This window comes from Mesocricetus auratus, unplaced genomic scaffold, assembly GCF_017639785.1.
Source record: "Mesocricetus auratus isolate SY011 unplaced genomic scaffold, BCM_Maur_2.0 Super-Scaffold_100004, whole genome shotgun sequence".
Lineage (NCBI taxonomy): Eukaryota > Metazoa > Chordata > Mammalia > Rodentia > Cricetidae > Mesocricetus > Mesocricetus auratus.
Genome location: NW_024429189.1, coordinates 97,408,077 through 97,430,724, shown reverse-complemented (window position 1 = coordinate 97,430,724; position 22,648 = coordinate 97,408,077). Strand labels below are relative to the sequence as shown.

General features: G+C 41.7%; 1 protein-coding gene across 2 annotated transcripts in view; it reads left to right on the top strand.

Moving 5' to 3' along the window:
• The window catches only part of Dnaaf9 (dynein axonemal assembly factor 9), a 130,320-nt gene that overhangs the window by 4,076 nt on the left and 103,596 nt on the right, over nt 1-22,648 (top strand). For both annotated transcript variants that reach the window (XM_040746302.1, XM_040746301.1), the window contains exons 2-7: nt 11,453-11,532; nt 12,633-12,752; nt 16,092-16,216; nt 17,413-17,509; nt 19,003-19,109; nt 22,309-22,386. In XM_040746302.1, the coding sequence (XP_040602236.1) occupies nt 11,453-11,532; nt 12,633-12,752; nt 16,092-16,216; nt 17,413-17,509; nt 19,003-19,109; nt 22,309-22,386 (607 nt within the window). The remainder of the gene's footprint in view (nt 1-11,452; nt 11,533-12,632; nt 12,753-16,091; nt 16,217-17,412; nt 17,510-19,002; nt 19,110-22,308; nt 22,387-22,648) is intronic.

Sequence of the window (22,648 nt, the reverse complement as noted above, 5' to 3'; positions counted from 1 at the left end):
CACTCCCACAGACGAACATACAGACATACGTGTGCGCATATATATAATATACTACATATATTATGTATATATTACTTTATTAGTCATACCTAAACTCTGAATTTTGCATAAGGTGGTTTGACTGAAACTTGACTTTACACAGTTCATGGTTTAACATCAGGCCTTTGCTAAAGAAATTTTGGTGAAGAGTCCCCTCATTTCTCCACTTCCCTGTAGTTGAACATGCTTTTCTTACCTATTCAAGACTTGACTTATTTTCCCTAGTGGTTTTGAGTTAAATCTTATTCTGTAACTCAGGCTGGCTTTGAACTTGGTTGATCCTTCTGCCTCAGCCTCCCACGTGCTGAGATTTCAGGCCTTTGGCCCCATGCCTGGCTTTCCCCCTTCACTTTGACATTTTGAAGGTTCCCATCCGGTTTCAGGGCAGCACTTTCTTGTCAACCACTTTTGGTTTCTTTCTTAGAGTTTGGTTTCTTTGTTGCTCTCTCACTCCCAAGTGATGAAAGAGGCAGGCTTAACTAGTGAGGTCACATTCCTAGAGACCGTAGATGGTGCTTGCAAGCTATGGCTCTCATCTGTAAGGGAGTCCATTCTCACAGATGGAGAATGGAGAGCGGAAGTAAAAATAATGTTCCTCAGAATTAAAGACCTCTTTCTAAGATTATGATAGTCATCATGCTGTCTGTCAGATAAATTTGGTTTCTGTCACCCAAGCATGTAGAATTAGAGTTGTTTTCCCCTTTCAAATTGGCTTGTGAGTTATTCTTGGCTCTTTGGTTAATGAAATGTGCATATAAGAATAACATTGTAGTCCTTTTCAGTAAAAGCTTCCCAGTGTAATTTGTTACTCTCTTTCCTTCTGTTGTGGCTGTTACTGCTCCAAATGGTGGCTCCTCTATCTAGAACTCAGGGATCCATAGTGAACATGAGAAAGAAGTTAAATGTCACTGGGGTTTTGGAATAAAAAAATATTTTGAATTTTTTATTAGATTTTTATTTTATGTGTTAATGTTTTACCTGCCAAATTTCCATGCACCATGTGCATGCTTGGTGCCTGCAGAGGTCAAAAGAGGACATTGGATCCCCTGAAACTTGAGTTGTGAACCACCATGTTGGTGCTGAGAATCAAACCAAAGCCCTCTGTAAGCTCATCCAGTGTTTTTAACTGCTGAGCCATCTCTCCAGCCTGAATAAACAGATTTTTGGTTTTGAGTGGTTGATACACTCCTTTATCCCAGCACTTGGGAGGCAGAGGCAAGCAGATCTCTGTGAGTTTGGGACCAGCCTGGTCTACATAGCATGTTTCAGACCAGCGAGGGCTGCATATTGAGACTTTGTCTCAAAAGAAAATAATTTTTTTGTTCTGGAATTTGCTCTCTAGACCAGGCTGGCCTTGAACTCACAGAGATCCTCCTGCCTCTGCCTTCCAGTGCTGAGATTAAATTAGGCGAGCGCCACTGCTGCCGCCACCACCCTTCTTCAAAACATTTTTTTTTTTTTTTTGGATTTTCGAGACAGGGTTTCTCTGTATTGTTTTGGAGGCTGTTGGTCCAGCCCGGCCTCGAACTCACAGAGATCCGCCTGCCTCTGCCTCCCGAGTGCTGGGATTAAAGGCATGCGCCACCAACGCCCGGCCTTCAAAACATTTTTAAAGAAATTACAATGTGTGTTTGTGTGTACGCTCATGCACACATGCCACAGGGTATGTGTGGAAGTCTGAAAACAGTTTTTCTGGAGTAGGTGCTCTCCTACTGTGTAGATCCTTAGGTCCCTGGGCTTGAACACGGTCAACAAGGTTTAGCAGCAAACACATTTAGCTATTGAACCATTTCTCTGGCCCTAGGATTTTTTCCTTAACCAAAATATAACCTAACTTACCTGAACTAATACTGAGGAATTAGTGGAAATCTTGCTGGAATATACTATCCTACATCAAAATATATTTCTGCAGAAGGTCTCTCAGGAACTGCAGAGTTTATGAACTTCAGTTATATACCCTGGTCAAGGTCAGTCTGGACTACCTCAGACCCTGGCTGATGTAACAAGTAACAACAAAAACCCTTCAAAAATCCTCAAGCAGTTGCTTGGATACTGGCTGGGAAAGCTTAGTGTGGTTCTAGGAGAAGCACAAAGGTTTGCTTGTTAAGATTCGTAGCTTTATTTCTGCCCAGAGGTTGTTGGCCTCACTGTTTGCCTTTGCACTTAGGTCTGGGGTGACAGTGTGTTTGCTGTGTGTCTTTAGTTTTGTGGCATCCCTGGTGTATAGTAACGTGATAGTGTTTCCTAGCTTTGGTGCTCTTTTCTAGAGGGGAGTAAGCATGAGGGATGTTACACAACTTAAACTGTTGATTTTGCCCTGAAATCTATTTTCAAAGGGACTAGGGAGATAGCTCAACAGTAAGGGCTCTTGGCACCAACCCTGAGGAACTGAGTTCAAACACCAGAACCCACATAGTAGGCAGAGGAACCCAGTTCCACACCTACATGTCCACACACCATGAGATATGCATGCCAACACATGCAATATACAACACATGCAAATAAGTGAATACAGCCATAGGAAAAAAAAATAAGAATAAGGTAGTTTAGTTTGGGTACTTAAAACTGGTACCTTTTGATTTAAAGTCCTAGTTTGAAGAAAGGCAGCTTACTTGGTATTTTTATTCATTTTTGAGACAGGGTGTCACTATTCAGCCTTGGCTAATCTAGAACTTGCTTTACAGCCGGGCGGTGGTGGCGCACGCCTTTAATCCCAGCACTCGGGAGGCAGAGGCAGGCGGATCTCTGTGAGTTCGAGGCTGGGCTGGACCGATAGCCTCTGAAAAAATACAGAGAAACCCTGTCTCGTAAAAACCAAAAAAAAAAAAAAAAAAAAAAGAACTTGCTTTACAGACCAGGCTGGCCTCAAACTCAGAAGGCATGTGCCACCACACCTGACTTTATTTAACATTTTAAATTATGTTTATTTACTGTGTGTGTATGCACATATTTATATATATGGTATGGCAATCAAAGAACAACTTGAGGGAATAGGTTCTCTCCTTCTACCATATGGGGCCTGGAGTCTCTTAACTCAGGTTGTCAGATTATTTGGTGACAAGTACCTTAACCCACTGAGCCATCTCATTGGGCCTTTAGTTTTTCCTAGACACAGGGGGAAGGGCCTTGGTCCTCAAAATGGTGATAGGACTGACTTTGTTGACTCCCCAGGGAGGCCTTACCCTCTCTGAGGAGCAAAAGGGGGGATGAGGGGAAGGTGAGGGATCAGGAGGAGGGGAGAGAGAGGGAACTGAGATTAGTATGTTTAAAAAAAAGACAGGAAAAAATCCCTCCGATTTTGAAATAATTTTAAATTTAGGGATGAATTGTAGTACAGAACCATGGTGCATTTGTTACAATGAAGGCATCAGTGTTGGTGTAACACTTTAATTAGGAAACTTTTATTTACTTGGAGTTTAGTACTCCAGACTTTATTTCCTCAAATGAACTCTCCATCTAGGATTCCACATTATATTTGAATTTGACATGTTCATAGTAGTCAAAGATGCGAGGGAGGATATTGTGGATGCTTCTTGAATGAATACTGTGGAACTGATGTCACAAAGATCAGGAAGTAAGAGAAGTGCTCACAGTCAGCCAAAGAGAAGGAACAGCATGGAAAATATCAGAATACAGTGAGTAGACCTCTTCATGGCATTTTCTGGCTTGTTTGTTTGTTTTTGTTTTTTCGAGACAGGGTTTCTCTGTATTGCTTTGGAGCCTGTCCTGGGACTATGTAGACCAGGCTGGCCTTGAACTCACAAAGATCCACCTGCTTCTGCCTCCCAAGTGCAACGCCTGGCTGCATTTTTTGTTTGTGATGACTTGTTTTTCTGGAACTCTTGAATTTAGCATCTTTTTGTTGTTGTTGTTGTTGTTGTTTTTCAAGACAGGGTTTCTCTGTGTAGCCCTGGCTGTCCTGGAACTCACTCTGTAGACCAGGCTGGCCTTGAACTCAGAGACCCAACTGCCTCTGCATCTCAAGTGCTGGGATTGAAGGTGTGCGCCACCACTGCCTGGCTGAATTTGCCATCATATTAACACAAATTGATGAAATTTGTATAGGCATATGTTTCAATTGAGCATTAATTTTTAATCATTCTAATCAGGAACTACATTTGGAAGCTAGTAAGAAAATCAGCAAAAATGATGAGCAAAATTTGTTGCAAACTCTCCAGAGAAGGGTAGGTCTTTGCTGGTGTAAAGTTACCAAGGAGTCAGGCTGCTTCTGGGCTTTTATTTGGTGCATTAGTGAATAGTCTTCATGTAAGAGGAGGGAAGGAGGAGAGTAGTCCTCTTAGTTGAGTCAGATCCCTTTCAAGAGCTTTCCCAAAAGCTTCTAAACAACAGCTCTGAGTTTGCCTTGTCCGCCAGATAGCTCCAGAAGCAGAGGAATCTGGTCATTGCTAACCTAAGTAAAATGTTATATTATTACTGCATGGGAAAAGGAGTATGGATCAACAGTGCTTTGACCCTACCACAGTGGGATAAATGTAGAATGAGGGTTATAATGCACTGGAATGTTGTGACTGTGTGGAAGTGGGTATCTTAGTCAGTGTTCTGTTGCTGAAGAGACGCCATGACCACAGCAATTCTTATACAGAAAAGCATTTAATTGGGTCTGGCTTACAATGCAGAGGTTTAGTTAATCATCATGGCGGGAAGCATGCTGGCACACAGGCAGCACGGTGCTGGAGAGGTGGCTCAGAGTTCTACAACCGTATCCTCAGGCTCAACCTAGTGACACACTTCTAACAAGGCCACACCTACTCCCCAACAAAGAGTGCCACTCCCTAAGCATTTAAATGTGTGAGCCTATGGGGGCCCATTCTTATTCAAACCACCACAGTGGAGGTACCTGCAGAGAAGTAAAATTACCACATAGTTACATGACAGTAGCATGTTCTTTAGTCATGACATGTGTGTATCAATTTGAGTCATTTTATGGCTAATGGTTAACCACATTTGGTCATAACAGTAGCAGTATTAACTTTGTTTTACCTGTCACCAGTGTAGGACATCAGTGGAGATGGCACTTATGGCCTTGCCACATGCCTGCCTTTGCCTTTTCTAAGTTTCTTGATTTTGACAAGGGCAGTAACGGGTTTACCATAAAGGCCAGGTCTCATCACCTGTCTCAGTCCTGCCTATCTCAGTTCTGTAGTGAGCTCATTTTAATCAAGACCTAAAGTCTAGGTTTGTACAGACATGGCGGCGTTATCTCGTTATGATTCACTCTTACACTGTAATAGGAAGAATTTCAAAAGTACAGACAAGTTGAAAGAATTATTCAGTGAACATCACAATGTCTATACCTAGACTCCATACTGTTTTGGGTTTTTTGGGGGGCGGGGGCACTGGCAGTCAAACTAATGCTTGAGACAACCAATTCCAGGGATTTGAGCTGTGTCCCCAGCAGTATATTTATTTATTCTACTTTTGAATATGGTTTGATCTTCTATGTAGTAAGGACAGTTAAGAGACACTCTCAGACCAGCCAATCCATGTGCAAGAGATGGATATCACCAGTACTTCCTAGAAGATGCAGAGATGCTGAGCTGTCTGGAAGAGATACTCTGACCTGTTGAGCTGTCTGCAGTGAGCTCCAGGTTTCCAGTTTTTGTGAGCTGTCTCCCACACTGATAACTTTGGTGATGGACTACCTGAGTCATTTCTTCTGCTATCAGAAGCCCCATTAAAACTCACTGGTTCTTGAAGCTGAACTTTGGTGGTTCCCTTTCTTTGGTCTGTCCTAAGTTCCCAGCATGGGATGAGTAGACTCTTAGTGGCCTTCCCAGGAATAGTGTCTTCAACACAAGGGTGACCTTGAAGTCCTGACCCTCCTACCTCTACTTCCCAATTGCTGAGGTTACAGGTGTGCACCTGTCACTGCCTTTAATTGACCCCCTGGTTCAACTTACTCCCCTTCACTCTACTGTCAATTAAGCTAGTATAGTATTAAAGTATGGGCCAATTTCATATGTCATTGCTGTTTTCAGAACACTTCTAGTAAAGGCTCACCTATGTATTGAGGTTTTGGAGAGGTGATTCTGTGGGGACTTGCTGTTCTTGCAGAGAGTTTGGATCCAGCACCCAAGCCAGCTTCTCACAAATGTATAAAACTCAAGCTCCAAGGGATCTGATGCCCTCTTCTGGTCTCCACAGGCACCTGCACACACTGGCATACATACACACACACACACACACACACACACACACACACACACACACACACACACACACAAAATCACTTGTGACCTGAAGTTTCCAGAAAAAAGCCACACCTGTGTGAAAGATTATCCAAGGCTGCTGACTGATTAGAATTTCATGAAAAAACAAAAACCAGAAAGACATGCCATTCATTCAGTGTCTTTTTCGTGCCGTGTCACATTAGACACTGGTTTAGATAGCTTGCAACATCTTTTCTAGTTTAAACGGTGAAGTGATAGGGAAACTAGTGAGTAGAAGAGATCCTGCATGGACTTCTGTGCCATTGAAGGAAAGCACCTGCGCATGTGTCACGCCCTTCACTTCCTGTGCCATTGAAGGAATGCATCTGCGCATGTGTCATGCCCTTCACTTCCTGTGCCATTGAAGGAAGGCATCTACACATGTGTCATGCCCTTCACAAGAACACAAGTGCAGGCTGGCTCTCTAGAGGTATCTGTCCTACATGCTAGCTGGGAGTTGACAGCCAAGCTGTTGTTACCGTAGCTTTCTGCAGCCATAGTGGCAGTCACTGGTTCTCTTCACCCTCCGAGAGGTTGCACAGCAGCTGCACGCCTGAGAATGCCAAGGGCTCCATTCCTGTTTTTGAGGACTCCTCTGCTGTGTGCCCATGGGTGACAACTGAGTTGTCCTCTCTCATGCCCAAACTATTTCTGAACCCAAGGAAAACTCAGAAATAAATAATAGTGTAAAAGCAGGATTCTTCTTTGATGTCTTGGAAATTGGATCAAGGAGGGAGAGAAAGTGTGTTCTAGGGATTATTCCCAGAGCTAGGCAAAAATGCTCTTCCATTGAGCTATATCCTCAGCTTTTCCATGAGTTTTTCCCTTGGGTTGTGTTGTGTTGTGGGTGGTGGTGTTTTTGTTTTTTACATTTATTATTTACTTGTTTGGCTGGGTGGGGAACACGTGCTCCAGGTAAATGAGAGGACAACTTGGGAGAATCAGTTCTCTTCTTCACCATATGGGTCCTGCCCATGAAACCCACGGTTGGTGGCAAGTGCCTTTACCCTTGTATTAGGGTTACTATTGCTGTGACGAAACACTGGGACTAAAAAGCTGCTTGATGAGGAATGGATTTCCTTGGCTTATGCTTCCATATCACTGTTTATTATTGGAGGGAGTTAGAAAAGGAACTCAAACAGGGCAGGAAAATAGGGGCAGGAGCTGATGCAGAGGCCATGGAGGGGTGCTGCTTACTGGCTTGCTCTTTATGACTTACTTAATCTGCTTTCTTACAACACCTAGGACCACCAGACTGGGTTGGCCCAACCACAATAGGCCAGGCCCTCCCACATCAATCACTAATTAGGAAAATATCCTACAGGCTGGCCTAAAGCTCAGTCTTATGGAGGTATTTTCTCAGTTGAGGCTCTCTTCTATCCAGTGGCTCTAGCTTCTGTCAAGTTGACATAACACTGACCAGCACACTCACTACTTGACTCTGAAGGTGAAACACTCTGTAAGTTGTGAGCAAAAAACAGGTTATCCAGGATGTAGCAGCCTTGCTCAGGTACTGTAAGCTACATGGCAGTGTTACTGTGGAATTTGGGGTATATTCATGTAGACACATAACCAACTATCATATATATGACCTTTGGGTATAAGGATCAGTGAAGACTATAGTTTTATATAAATTCTCTATTTTTTATTTTTCTTTTATTATTATTACTGGTTTTGGTTTTTGAGACAGGGTTTCTCTGTGTAGCTGTGGAGCCTGTCCCGGAACTAGCTCTTATAGACCAGGCTGGCCTCCAACTCACAGAGATCTGCCTGCCGCTGGGATTAAAGGCATGTGCCACCAACGCCCAGCAATTTTCTATTCTTTATGAAAGGACAGTAAATATTTTATACATATAGTGTCAAAAGGCACTAATATGAATAAAACAGATATGCCAGTATGTTAACTGTTAACTGTGATTAATTCTGGGTTATGGATGTGAATGGGTGTGAATAGGGTGATTCGTTTGAACGAATTGGATTTTTTTGGTTTTTGTTTTTTGCTTTTAGTTAAAAGTAAATAATTAAGTAACTGTAATGCTTCATGGTTCAGTGACAAATCAACTATATTCTGTTTAAAGATTAAATTTGAGAAGCAAGAAAGTGTGCAAAGGCAAAAAAAGGCCTGAATTTAGCCTTACTCATTTGATAAGAAAGCACTAATCAGGATAATGTTCTACTTAAGGAGAAAAGAAACTCTTTACATTTATGTGCTCCTACTTTATTTGCACTGGACAGGGGACAAGGAGGAAAAAGTCTCCTATTTTCAGTATTGTCTTGGCTTTCAACAGCAGTTGCCAGGGAAACGCTTTTGTTTCTTGGTCACATGATCTGGTCATGCTTTTTGTCAGTGGCTGGTTATAAGTTTGTAAACCAAAGAGCTCTTGGCAACCTTGGCAGTCAGTCAGCATACTGTCCTGAATAGAAAATGTGCCAAAGGTCTAGCTTGCGAAGTCTTTCTAGTGGGGAAATGACTGCAAGATCAGTCCTCTATTAAAAAAGAAAATACACAGGGGCAGGTACACATCATTTCTCAGGGAAAGAAGTTTATTTAATATTAAAATTATCTTGCCATTTCTACATTGATATACTTATAAACCTTGTTATCCCATATGACTCTTCGCTCACAGCCTCTAATTTTTATTATAAACTACAGAAAAAGTGAAAGGGTAGTATGATGAATACTTAGGAAGTCTACCACATAGATAGATTTATTCATTTATTTTTGAAGCAGGTCTTACTGTGTAACTGTAACCCTGGCTGGCTTGGAACTCTGTCCTTTCACTAGCCCCCATATATTTTAGAATAAGTTTTTCTATATCCATAAAATTCTTGGCAGTTGATAGGAATTGTGTTAACCCTGCATGTTAATTTGAGGAGAACTGATATTTGTAACCACACACGCAGTGAAACTAACTCTCCCTTCCTTAGCAGCCATCAGCAGCCAATTGCTCCTCAGCTAGCAATGGGAACTCAGAACCTTTTCCAAACCATGTTGCATTTTTTGACTTGAGCTGGGCATGGTTGCGCACACCTTTAATCCTATCACTTCGGAGGCAGAGGCAGCCAGATCTCTGCAAGTGCAGGTAACCACACCCACTGTGAGTTCACGTGTGCAGTGGTTGTATCTTGTCCGAAAGACCACACTTCATAGTACTGTTCCCTGTCCTCCAGCTTAGTCTTCCATCCTTTTCTGTGATGTTCACAAAGCCTTGTTGGGGGGCAGGGCCGGGAGGGGAGCACCTGTTTTGTTCTTAGCATTTTGACCAGTTGTGAGTTCTACATTAACCACTGCAAAAAGAAGTTTTTCTGAGCAAGGTTGGGAGGAGCATGACTTCCATTGAAGATAGCAGTTCTGGACCTGGGTCTTGGACTCTGGTTCTCTGGAAGAGCACCAAGTGCCATTTCTCCACTCCTTTAAGTCATATTTTAAAATGACATAGTAGTGAGTTTCCATGAGACTTTTTAAAAAAATATATAAATCCTTAGTTTTGGGGGCTGGAGAGATGACTCCATGGATAAGAGCACCGACTGCTTTTCCAGAGGAGACCCAGATTCATTTCCCAGCATCCACATGGCAGCTAACAACTGTCTGTAACTCCAAGATCTGACATCCTCACACAGACACACATGCAGGCAAAACACAAATACACAGAAAATAAAAAAATAAAATAAATCCTTAGTTTTGGTTACCCTCCCCTACTCCTTTCTCTTCCCTCAAACCCCTACCCCCAGCCTACTTAAGCCTTTCGCTTCCAGTATTCTCCCCTCTTACTTCATAGCACCTGCTTGCTACCATCCCTCCCCCAATGAAAGCTTCTTTCCCCCCACCCTTTCTGGCTTTTTTTTTTTTTTTTTTTGGTTTTACGAGACAGGGTTTCTCTGTATTGTTTTGGAGGCTGTCGGTCCAGCCCGGCCTCGAACTCACAGAGATGCGCCTGCTTCTGCCTCCCGAGTGCTGGGATTAAAGGCATGCGCCACCACCACCCGGCCCTTTCTGGCTTTTTGACCTCTACAAACATTACAAGTTAAATATAGAAGTCTAAAAGTTTGAAACTAGGGGCTGGAGCAGTGGCTGTCTTACAGAATTCTGATGTGTATATGTATCACATTATCGTTATCCATCAGTTGATGGACATCTAAGCAGATTCCATTTTCTAGTTATTTTGAATGGACAGCAATAAACAGATATGAAGTATGAAGTCAGGAGTGGTATATCAAGGCTATATGGTAGTTCTATTCTTAGCTTTTCGAGAAACCTCCACACACTGTGTCCCGTAGTGTCTGCACCAGTTTATATCTCTACCATGCATAAATCCCTACCCACTAGTAGATAAGGGTCGCTGTTTCCCCACATGCTTGCCAGCACTTGTGGTCATTTGTTTTCTTAATGATAGCCATTATGACTGATAAAGTGGAATCTCAAGGTAGTTTTAGTTTGCATTCCGAATGGTTAATAATACTGAACACTTAAAAATGTTTATGGACGGTTGGGGGTTAGACCTGGAGGTGGTGAGGGATCAGACTTGACTGAGACACTGAGAACTCGTCTTTGGGGTTACTGAGAAGGAATAGAGGGAGATAGGAAGGCAGTAGAGTTCATAGAGATTTTATTAGTTAGGAATAGATGTCTCCTTACACTTTGCCTGGGTGCAAGGAATGTTGCTTCTGCCAAAGGAGCAATAGCTCTCTAGAAATCAAGTGTTTCTCCTGTGCTGAGACTCCCTCAAGATGGTCATGTGGATGAATTGGAGCTTAATTTATTGATCCCTTTATATCTAAGACATATGAGCCCTTTATATCAATTTTTGCTTTTGTTTGTTGCTTTTGAAACAGACTGGTAAAGACTAAAATTAGCTAAATCAACATGGAAATGTTTCTTTCAGAATCGGCAAAAGTAAAAAAACATTGGACATTCTTGGAGTCATCTCCTGATTGATTATGAATGGGGCCTTAGTGTGTCATCCTTTACTGAATCAAAAAGCCACTGACAGTCAGTAATCCAGATTGTCTTCGGACCACTTACACATAACCATCTCATCCAGAAAATGGAAGAGAAGGGTATGGTTCTGATTAAAGAGATTAGTGTCAGTTTCCATACCTAACAAAAGCATTCCTGGTTCGTGTGCCTTTTAGGGATTTTTCATACCCTGCTGCACTCAGGAAACTGTGTTGTTCTGTTACAGCTGCAGCCGACTCCGACAGGTTCAGAGCATCCTGACACAGAGCAGCAAGTCTCAGCCCGATGGGATTCTCTGCATCCTAGGTCAGTGCTTTGTAAGGTGGGCGCACAGCGGCAGTGTTTGTATTCTTAATCTCAGGAAGAGACTAATAATGCTGTCACAGAAGGTGCATTGTAGGTTAGTGTCCTCCCAGTTTCCGCCCCTGTGAAATCTGCTCCTGTTTTATTGAGGGCAAATACTAAGAGAAGACAGTGAGATAAGGAGCTCTTACCATTCTTGGAGCTCCTGCTGCAACCCATTCTTTTTAAAATCATATAGACAGCAGCTATGTGCCCCTGCCCCTGCCATCTTGCCCATGGCTGTAGTCCCGGGATACCTCAGACATTGAGAGGCAGTAGTAAAGACAGTGTCATTTAATTTCCTCTTGTCTCCGGTCAAACTTTTCTAGACTAGTGAGGGTCATCTGCAGGAACATGTAGCACCACACCACACCTTGCAGTGCAGTGCTAAGCATTGCTTCTGACGTTTGTGAAGGGTCAGGGTTTATTATTCCGTCCTCTTGTCCTTTTTCAAACCTTGTCTTTTTCAAACCACCTTAGCTTGCTTTTGTTTGATCACACATTTTTCGTAACTGAAAGTATTCTAAGATCTAGCAAATCAGTAGAAGACCATATTCTCTGGTTCTTTCCACCCTTAACAATTGCTTTTTATGGGGCTCAGTAGTTAAGAGCATTTCATGTTCTTCCAGAGGACCTAGGTTTGATTCCCGTACCCACATGGTGGCTCACAAACATCTGTAAATCCAATTCTAGGGGATCTCATGGATTCCGGAGGGTGCTCTTCTGGCCTCATTGGATACCAAGCATACATGGTACATACATGCATGTAGGCCAAACACCCATATACTTGTAAACTAAAAACTGAAGGAAAAAATGCTTTTCAGAAATCAATAGCTTTAGTAATCTTTGTTCCTTAATTTTCCCATCTATGTGGATTTTGAGATCCAAGAAAGGTACCTTATGCTTCAGTCTGTTTCTCTCACAAGGGCTTGTTTATTTAGTTTTAGCTCAAAACTGGTTTGAACTGCCTCTGGACCTCAGAGCTGTACTAAATGGGCAAATCATTGGTGATTATTGTGTTCCACGGTGTGCGACAGCTAGTCACAGCCTTCTTTGCCTTGCAGGAATTGACAGCAGGTACAACGAGGGTTGCAGAGAGCTGGCAAATTACCTTCTGTTTGGTTTGTACAGTCAGAATACCACTGATTTTGAGAAAACAGGATTTTCTGAAGAAATTCTAGATGGTAAGTCTATATTTTATTGACAAATGGTAGGAGAGAATGGTTTATTTCTTTGTATCCTTAATTCATGATCTTTTTCAAAATTTGTTTTAATTTTAATTTGTCATATGAGTATTTTGCACCATTTGTGTGCCTGGTATCCTTGGAGGCCACAAGAGGACATTGGATGCCCTGGAACTGGAGTTCCAGATGGTTGCGAGCCACCCTTCAGGTGTTGGGAATAACCCAGGTCCTCTGGAAGAGTAGCAAATACTTTTAACTACTAAGCCATCTCTCCAGACCCAATTCATGATCTTTTGTTTCTGCAAGGTTTTTTGTTTCTTTTTCTGTTTTTATGGTTTTGGTTTTGTTGTTGTTGTTGGTTTAATTGAAGACAGAGTCTCATATAGCTTTAAATGTCTTGAAACTCACTGTGTAGACCAGGCTGGACTTGAACTCAGAGATCTACCTGCCTCTGCCTCCTTAGTGCTGGGATTAAAGACATACACCCAGTACCCCATTCATGATCTTTTAATGGGAAAATGTGGTCCAATTTTAAATAGTCCAACGCTTTAGTAAATATTTGCCTTATTTTGTTTTACTGTTTGAATGATGTGTGGTGTCCTAATTAGTATTGAAATTGGCAGCTCTCAGGCCTCAGCCTCCCAAATAGCTGGGATTAACAACTGATAATAGTGAAAAGTGGCATTTCTTTATTGACCTGTTAGGTAATATATTCTATTGGTCACACACACTGCATAACAGACTATCAATAAGCAGTTTCTAGAATACATTTACTGGTAAATCATCTTTGAGACCAAAAGCAGACATCAGTATTTGGCATTATCTCTTGGCAATGTGCTTATTTTTCTTAGTATTGCCCACCGCTTCTTTTCACTGAAGGTTCAGATTGTACACTGTTCCCCAGTGAAAGCACTTTGAGCTTTGAGGCAAGGATGAGTTGTTCTTGTTAGCTGCTCTTGTGAGAAGACGATTTTATGTGGATCATGAGCTGAGGAACAAGGGCCTATTGTCCTGGTGTCTTTGGGAATTGTTTTTTGTGTGACTTTAACACAATGCAGGCTTTCTGCCTGCAGTCTGCCTCCTCTGGCTTGGAGACACTGCATGTGTTGATGCTGCTGTGGGCTGTTGCCCAGGAGCTATCTCTGATATCATATACTTAGCATTATAAATTGTCTGCAGGATGAGTCAGGAGACATACAACAAACAAGTGAAACCGGACAAGAGACAACACACTTTTGCAACGCAGCTGGGGAGGGCATGAAAGCAAACATTTGATGTCAGATGATCTCACTTGAGTACAGTGGTTCTCAGATGGGGGCCAGTTTTGTCCCTGAGGGGACATTTAGCAACGTCTGAAGACATTTTTGGTAACCATGGTTCGGTCCATGGTACTACTGGCATCTAGTGGACACCAGGGATGCTGCTAAACATCTCAAAATGCACAAGAAAGCCCCTATTACACGATGAAGAATTATCTAACTTAAAACTGTTCTTAGTTCCTCCTCCTCCTCCTCCTCCTCCTTCTGCCACCTGAGTGATGGGATTAAACAATTAAAGCTACCACACCTGGCCATATTTTCTTCTCTTATATGACTGTTACTCTGTTAAATATCAGTCTGTTGAGCATATGAAATTTTTAATTAGATTTAGCAGTTGTTATGATAACATTTGTTTTTTGATCCTAAATCTGTAAGGTTACACTTCAGTGTATAGTATGTGTGGTGTATAGTGAATCAGTGTAGAGTGTATGTGATGTATAATGGATGCCCCCGCTTTTTCAGGTGTCATAAAGTTTCTGCCTTAGCAGATAGTCTACAGTTGATTTAGGACAGGGATTGAGGAAAGCCAGTACTGAGACATAAGAGAGGGTTGCTGCTTCTCTGCACTTTTCTCACTTCCGGCAATCCCCAGCTTAGTCCTGTTAGAAAGGTCTAGTGGCACTGCCTTCAGAGGAGCCATTGAATGAAGCCTGCTTTTCTTTTGGAACTATGACTGCTTTCATTTTCCATGCCCAGCTACTTTAGTACTTCTGTCCCATTCCATTACCCTCTCTCGTGGCTCTCAAATTTGCCTAGGTTTCTTTGCACCCTTTGGATTTCTTTATTTTACCAGTGTTGATGGCTGTTCTAAATCTGCAGTCTATTGGTTTGTTTCCAGAAGTTCTTTTACTTGCCTGTACTTCCTTCCTTGCAGCCTTTCCTGTGTCCAGAGTTCACTGCTATACACAGTAACTTTTCCTAAGACTGACAGGCAGTGTCCAGGCTCACAATTGCCTGGAGCCAAATGAGCCCCTGGCCAGGAATTTTAGACACTGGTTTTAGTGCGGAGTCCCTGCAATTGTGCTATTTCTTGACTCAGTGGCCATGTTATTTCCGTTTTGATACTTATCTCCTCATTGAAATATATTGTGGCCGGGTGGTGGTGGCTCACATCTTTAATCCCAGCACTCGGGAGGCAGAGACAGGAGGATCTCTGTGGGTTCGAGGCCAGCCTGGTCTACAGAGTAAGTTCAAGGACAGGCTCCAAAACAATACAAAGAAACCCTGTCTTGAAAAACAAAAACAAAAAAGAAAGAAAGAAAGAAAAAAAGAAAGAGAGAAAAGAAAGAGAAATATTGTGAAGCCAGATGTGCAGGTGTGGTGATACATATCTGTAATCCCTGAATTTAGGAGGCAGAGGCAGAAGGAATGCTGTAAATCCAAGGCCAGTCTGGTCTACATAGTAAATTCCAGGTTAGTCTGAAAAAAGAAGCCAGGCTGAAATCACAGCTGCTTGGGAGGTTGAGGCAAGAATATTGGTCAAGGTCTCCCTGGGCAATGTATAAAGTTCAGTCAGCTGAGGCAACTTAGTGTGATAGAGTGCTTGCCCAGCATGTGTATAGCTCTAGGCTCAACCTTCAGTAATGCAACCACTGTCTTCAGTAATTAAATATCATAGCCAAGATCAGCCCCACAGCTCTGACTTTCCCGAACTTTGTAGTTCACTGTTTCAGGAAATGAAACCTGCTCTTTTGACTTATTTTGTGCTTATAGTGTCATATCTAGGAGGCCATCATAGGAAGAGTATTACAACAGCAGCACTAGAAACCCTTACTGTTCACACCTGACTGTTGCTTGGTTAAATAATTGCACATTTAGGCTTTTGTTATATTGTTTCTGAAATAACTATGTGTTTTGGTTTGGGGGTTTTTGTTTGTTTGTTTGTTATATTAGAAATGAACCCAGGGCCTGGCCATGCAACCTTGAATTGCTGAACTACAATCTTATGCATTAATGGAGATAATATTTTCTGGGCAGAAACTGCCTTTGACAATTTTGTGTTTTGCTTTTTTTCTTACAGATGTGATTATATTGATTAAATCAGATAGTGTCCATCTATACTGTAATCCTGTCAACTACCAATACCTTTTGCCTTATGTAGCACATTGGAGAAACCTACATTTCCACTGTATGACCGAAAATGAGGTGAGGAGGAAGGATGGGCTCAGTACTTCATTCAGGAAATTGTTGATTTGGACCAGAAACCCCTTAAGAGACATTCCAGACCCAGTGTCAGAGTATGGTCATGAATATTCAAGTAGAAAGCTGTGTGCCATGAGACTTTTAGTTGTTTGCCCAGGGGAGACAGAGAGGCTTTCACACTGGGCTTCTGAGCCCACCGTCCTGACCTGCCTCTCCTCACCTGTCTGAAGCCTGTCCCAGTACTCATGCTCATGGACTGCCCCTGAAGGCTTTTCCAACCTCCAGACCAAGAGCTACAGCAGGCAAGAATAGTTGCAAATGTCACTCAACACATACTTGTAGACGTAGTCATTTATGGGACCTTACTTGTTATTTTATTGTCTATTTTGTTTAAGACTATTTGCTAATTATTGTCAATTTTCCTTTTCTAAATTTTTATTTATTTAGTTATGTATTCAGCGTTCTGCCTGCATGTGTCCCTGCAGGCCAGAAGAGGGCACCAGATCTCATTACAGACAGTTGTGAGCCCCCATGTGGTTGCTTGGAATTAGACTCAGGACCTGTGAAAGAGCAGTCAGTGCTTTTAACCACTGAGCCATCTCTCCAGCCCCCTGGCCTCTCCATTCTAAGTGCTGGTGTTAAAGGCATGTTCCATAAACCCAGCAGATTATTATTTTTAATGTAACTTGATTATGCAATTTTTGAGTGAGTCTAAACTTTATAGATGACAATGTTGGGTTACAGTGTCAAAAAACTGAACATGCCTGCAAAGCTTAAAATTTTATTAAACTTTGTGACATTTATGTCTGGGTTTTTTGGTGTCTATTTCTATTTCCTTTGGGTTCTTTTGAAGAATATGACTGGAAAGAAAATTGGGATTTTTCTACCTGTAATGTCATGGCAGTTTCCACCCAGCATTGATTAAGAACTTTTCTTTCCATGTGATTGTAGAGACACTTGGAGGAACAGGTTTTATCTCTTCCATGTAAGCCTCAATCAATCCATTTGGAATTGATTTTCGTTTATGAAATAAAGAAATGGAGACTACTTTTGACCAACAAATAGGATAGATTGGCTTAAGAAACTCATCCTTCCCTAGTTGCCATTTAAGACAGCCCCTGAGAATGTACAGCGATAATGTGGAACTTTCAATGACTCATCTCATCAAAGCTCATCTTCCTCTTAATTTCCCTTTTTAGTATGAGGATGAGGAAGCAGCAGAAGAATTTAAGATCTCCAGCTTTGTGGACATGGTTCGAGACTGCAGTAGAATTGGTATTCCTTACAGTTCCCAAGGTGAGTATCTGACACGGCCATTTAAGAAACTTGCTTGGATGGTATGCAGTTTGAACTGTGCTTGCCTCTTTCATGGTAAATATTTGGCTGGAAAACCACTTGACCCATTTTCACTGAGGCAAAGGATCAACCAGAATGAAATTTAAGGACTCTTATACAGGCTTCTCTTTGTAAGTATGAAGTTACCACAGTAGCATACCAAGCTCCCTGTGGTCAAGAACTGATAAGGGATTTAGCACAATTAATATCTAGTCTGTATCATTTATTACTTAGAGTGTAGTAAACTAATTTGAATAGTTATTTAAAAGGTATGCTTATGAGGCTAGAAAGATGGCTAAGGGCATGTACTGGTCTTTCCAGGACCTGAGTTTGGTTCTCGACAGCCATACTAGGCATACTAGGTAACTCCAGTTCCAGGGGATCTGACTCCATGGCTACCCACACATATACGTACACATAATTAAAATAAAATACATCTGTTTGCCAGGTGTGGTAGCATACACCTTTCTTTAATCCTAGTCCTTGGGAGGCAGAAGTAGGTGGCTCTCTAGAAGTGTGAGGCCAGTATGGTCTACATAGTGGGTTCTAGGCCAGCCAAGGCTACATAGAAACCCTGTCTCAAACAAACAAAACTGTTTATAGGACATGGAATATAGGGGGAGAATCAACAAGTTTATTAGTGCTAATATTATAGTAAGAAAAAAAACACTGAATATTGAAACTATTGTAATAAAAAAGGCACCCATTTTTGATTTGTTATGTTTTGATACAGGGTTCCTCTGTAGCCACTCCATGACTAGGACTAGCTACGCAGACCAGGCTTGCCTCAAATGCCAGAGGTCCACCTGCCTCTGTGTTCCAGGTGCTGTGATCAAATGCAAATTTTGTTATAGCTGGCCAGGAAAGAATCTTTTTTATTTGATTTAGTAGTTTTCTTTTGAGGAATCTGATTGGCTATTTCTTCAGAGAGAAGATCTTTGGTCTGTTAATAAATACAGTCACTAAACAGTTCAAATCAGTTGCAATAGAGTACTATTTACTTTTTTGTTGTTGTTGGTTTTTTATTTTTGTTTTGTTTTATGTTTTTGATATAGGGTTTCTCTGTGTAGTCCTGGCTGTCCTGGGACTTGATCTGTAGACCAGGATGACTTCAGATCTCACTGAGATCCATCTGCCTCTGCCTCCTAGAGTTCTGAGATTAAAGGTGTTCAACACTGCTGCCCAGCTTACTTTTTTTTTCAAAGAAAACCAAAATGTAAACGTGTTATAGAGAAGTCTGAATTTATGTTGCTTGTGATTTTAATTTTCCTTGAATTTTGCATTATATTTCTAGTTTTCAATATCCAACCCTCTTGTCTGTTCATACTTATTTTGCTAGAGAAAGTCCTGGTAAATTTGTAAGAAATGATGCCTGCCTAACCGCATGAGCTTGGGTTCAAACTGTTATATTGAGGATGGTATTTGATATGTGTTGGTGTATGTGATTCCTCTAGGTCACTTACAGATATTTGATATGTTTGTGGTAGAGAAATGGCCAATTGTACAGGCCTTTGCCCTCGAAGGCATTGGAGGAGATGGATTTTTTACCATGAAGTACGAGGTATGTATGAAAACTAGTATGTTCGGGTTTTGTCACAAAGTGAACATACGTTTTAAAACAAGTCTCACTATGTGGTCTCAGCTGGCCTAAAACTCATAAGAGATCTGCCTGCCTCTGCCTCCCATGTGCTGGGATTAAGGGTGTGTGTCACCATGCCTGCCTTTGAAAGAGATGGCCTGTGCACAGTGTTTTTATTTCTGTATTTCTTGAACCTTGGAGATAACCAACAAATATCTGTTGAAATAGATTAATGGGTGAGAGTGAGTCTGGTGACTGAAGGCATCTATTTGGCTCCAGGGGACCCCAACTGATGTGACCTGACCCAACAGAAACCCATGCTAGGAATGGGGGCATCTTGTTGAATAGTGCCTTTAGAAGCAAGTCAGAGCTGGGCATTGGTGTCCCACGCCTTTAATCCCAGCACTAGGAAGGCAGAGGCAGGCGGGTCTCTGAGTTTGGGACCAGCCTGGTCTACAGAGCGAGTTCCAGGACAGCCTCCAAAACAATACAGAGAAACCCTGTCTCAAAAAAAAAAAAAGTCAGATGACTAACATCCTGAGGAAGTGCTTGGAGACTTGCCTAGCAGGACACCACAGTCTCTGAGGCAGACTTTACCTTTCTGTCAGGCTAGGCTTACTATAATTATAGTATTACTTGAAATGTTCACAATTTCAAAAGGAACTTGGAGGGAATCAGACCACAGCAGACAGGAAGGAAATCATTTTACAATAATATTTATGTGTATTTTTTGTCTTTGGAGGGGGGTGTTCTGGACAGGGTTTCTCTGTGATTTATACAGTGAACCTCGGGTGTAGGCACTGTCTTGTGTTTCTCTAAAAGAGAGGTTAAAGAAATTTTCCCAAAGACACAGAGCTAGTGAGTAAGTGACATGACTGGGGCCTGGCCCAGATGGCCTGGGTTTAGAGCCTGTGCTCCTAACCTGTGCTGTGCCTGGAGTGACATTAAGAAGTTCCACACCACCTGGTGTACAGGAGCTAGTTCCAGGACAACCAGGGCTGTTACACAGTGAAACCCTGTCTCAACAAACAAACAAAAAACAAAACAAGGATCAGCCAATACTAAATAAAAATGATAGTAAACATTGGACATTTGTTTACTTATATATGAACAAACATAAGCTCTTCGATTGAAAGGTGGAATAATACTCAAGAAAAAGATACGAGGCTGGGGGTGTCACTAAGTTCGTAGAATGCTTGCCTAGCATGCACAGAGCATACAACTGGGTGTTGTTACACTAGGGAGATGGTGCAAGCTGGAGGATCAGAGATTCAGGCTCATCCATCCTTGGCTTCGTAGAGTTCCAAGGCAGTACGAACTGCATGAGACCCTGTTTCAATAGCAAACACAAGAAAAAGATTTGGCAAATTGTACATGGTAATATATGTCTAAGAGTTAGGAGTTGAGACAGGAACATTATAGGTGTGGTAGTTGGACTTTTCATCACTGTGACAAAATATCTGATTGATAGAAACAATCAAAAGAGCAGGAGTTTCCACGGTGAAGGAGGTCATGTGGCAGTGGCTCATCCGCTCATGGCACACAAAGGCAGAGAGGAGGAAGGAACTGGAAGTCAGGAGTAACCTTCCTGGTAGACCTTACCTCCTGAAGTTTCCACCACCTAGTAAAACAGCACCATCACCTACCAACATGTGTTCAGCATATTTCATATAACAGCAAATTCTCCTTAGCCTAGGATACATGGAGAGACTTTATCTGGAAAAACAAAATAAGGCAAGACAAAACTCATCCTAGTCTCAAAGACCAGAGCATCTAAGATCAGCATGCTCTTGAAGGTTCTCTTCCCTTCACATAATAAAGTTCAGTAGGCTGAGAAAACTCTATGGGTTACTTGGATTCAGAGTGAATCTTGGAGGTGATGTCTTCTCCTGCCCGCAAATGTTTGGCTTTGAGAGAAGTGCAAAAGGAACATGCTGCATAGAAGCTAGGGATGCTGCATGCTTTGTACGGCCAGGGGCCTCTGCCCAGACAAGGAGACAACAGTAGTGGCACTTCTGGGAAACCCTGGAGAGAGCAGACTGGGTGGGTCTGTTAAAAGTTTAGGATTGAATTGTTAACCCCAGCACTCAAATGGTAGAGACAGGTAGATCTACAAGGTCAAGGTCAGCCAGGCTACAAGCAAAGATTATGCTAGTGAAAAAAAAAAAGGAGCAGTAAGTACACCTGGTGAGGGTAGAAGTGTGCTTTACCTCATATTTGCATGGTAATCTGTATGATAATATTTGTTTGATGCTATTAACAGCTAATGATGTAACCAAAAAGGTGATATTAGAGTATGTGTGTTTAGAAAAAAAGTGTGGGATGGATGATAGAGAAGACCTGCATCTTTGCATAAATTAATACTTCTAAATTGGCCTGGCGTTGGTGATGCATGCCTTTAATCCCAGCACTAGGAAGGCAGAGGCAGGCGGATCTCTATGAATTTGAGACCAGTCTGTTCTACAGAACGGGTTCCAGGACAGGCTTCAAAACAACACAGAGAAACCCTGTCTCAAAAAACCAAAAACGCCTTAAGTAGTTGTTTTTGAGACTAATGGGCTTCCAGAAAGTTAAAGTAGAGGAGTCAAATTTTTATTCTAAATCTTTTATACTGTTTGATTTTTAAGAATCATAAGCATGTATTATGTTAATTAAAATTACAAAGGAAGCCGGGCGGTGGTGGTGCATGCCTTTAATCCCAGCACTCGGGAGGCAGAGGCAGGCGGATCTCTGTGAGTTCGAGGCCAGGCTGGACCGACAGCCTCCAAAACAATACAGAGAAACCCTGTCTCGTAAAAAAAACAAAAAAAAAATTACAAAGGAAAAACTGTGTGTGTGTGTGTGTATATATATATATATATATGTACATATATATATATATAAATGTGTATGTGCCATAATTGAATGTAATCAGATGATATACTGAAGATTCTGAAAATAATTTTTTGAATGAGAAAACATTTATTAATTTGTATAAGATCTAATGGAGTTAATAATAATAAGTACAGTTAACAAAATGAATACTTTACAAATAACACAATATCATCAGTAATATAATTAATACAATTTTGGTTTATTATTCTAGTAACACCATTTATGCCAAGATAGTAATTTTGAAGCTCAGAAGCAATTGGCTGCCCCAGTGATTTGACCTAATTCAGTGTTTTGCCCTTCATTGCAGTTGCAGGATGTGAGTTTGAGTCTATGGAATGTCTACAGCAGGATGGATCCTATGTCTCTGGAGAATATGCTTTCAGAAGTAAGGAGTCAAAGCATATTTAACATAATTGCGTTAAATCATCCTAGCCATGTCAGTTACCTACCAAAGGTATTTAATTTGAAGAAATGCAAGGTACATCTTAGTTTGCTTTCATCAAAAAAGCAGAGTGCCCCTTCCTAGATTGTGCTGGACTCAAAAACCTGGGGGAATGAGGGTTCCTCTTCCACCCTGAGGAAAGCCTGGGCCTCCTGCCTGGTAAGGCAGCTAGTTTCACCTAAAGATTTTTATGGTTTGTTGTTTG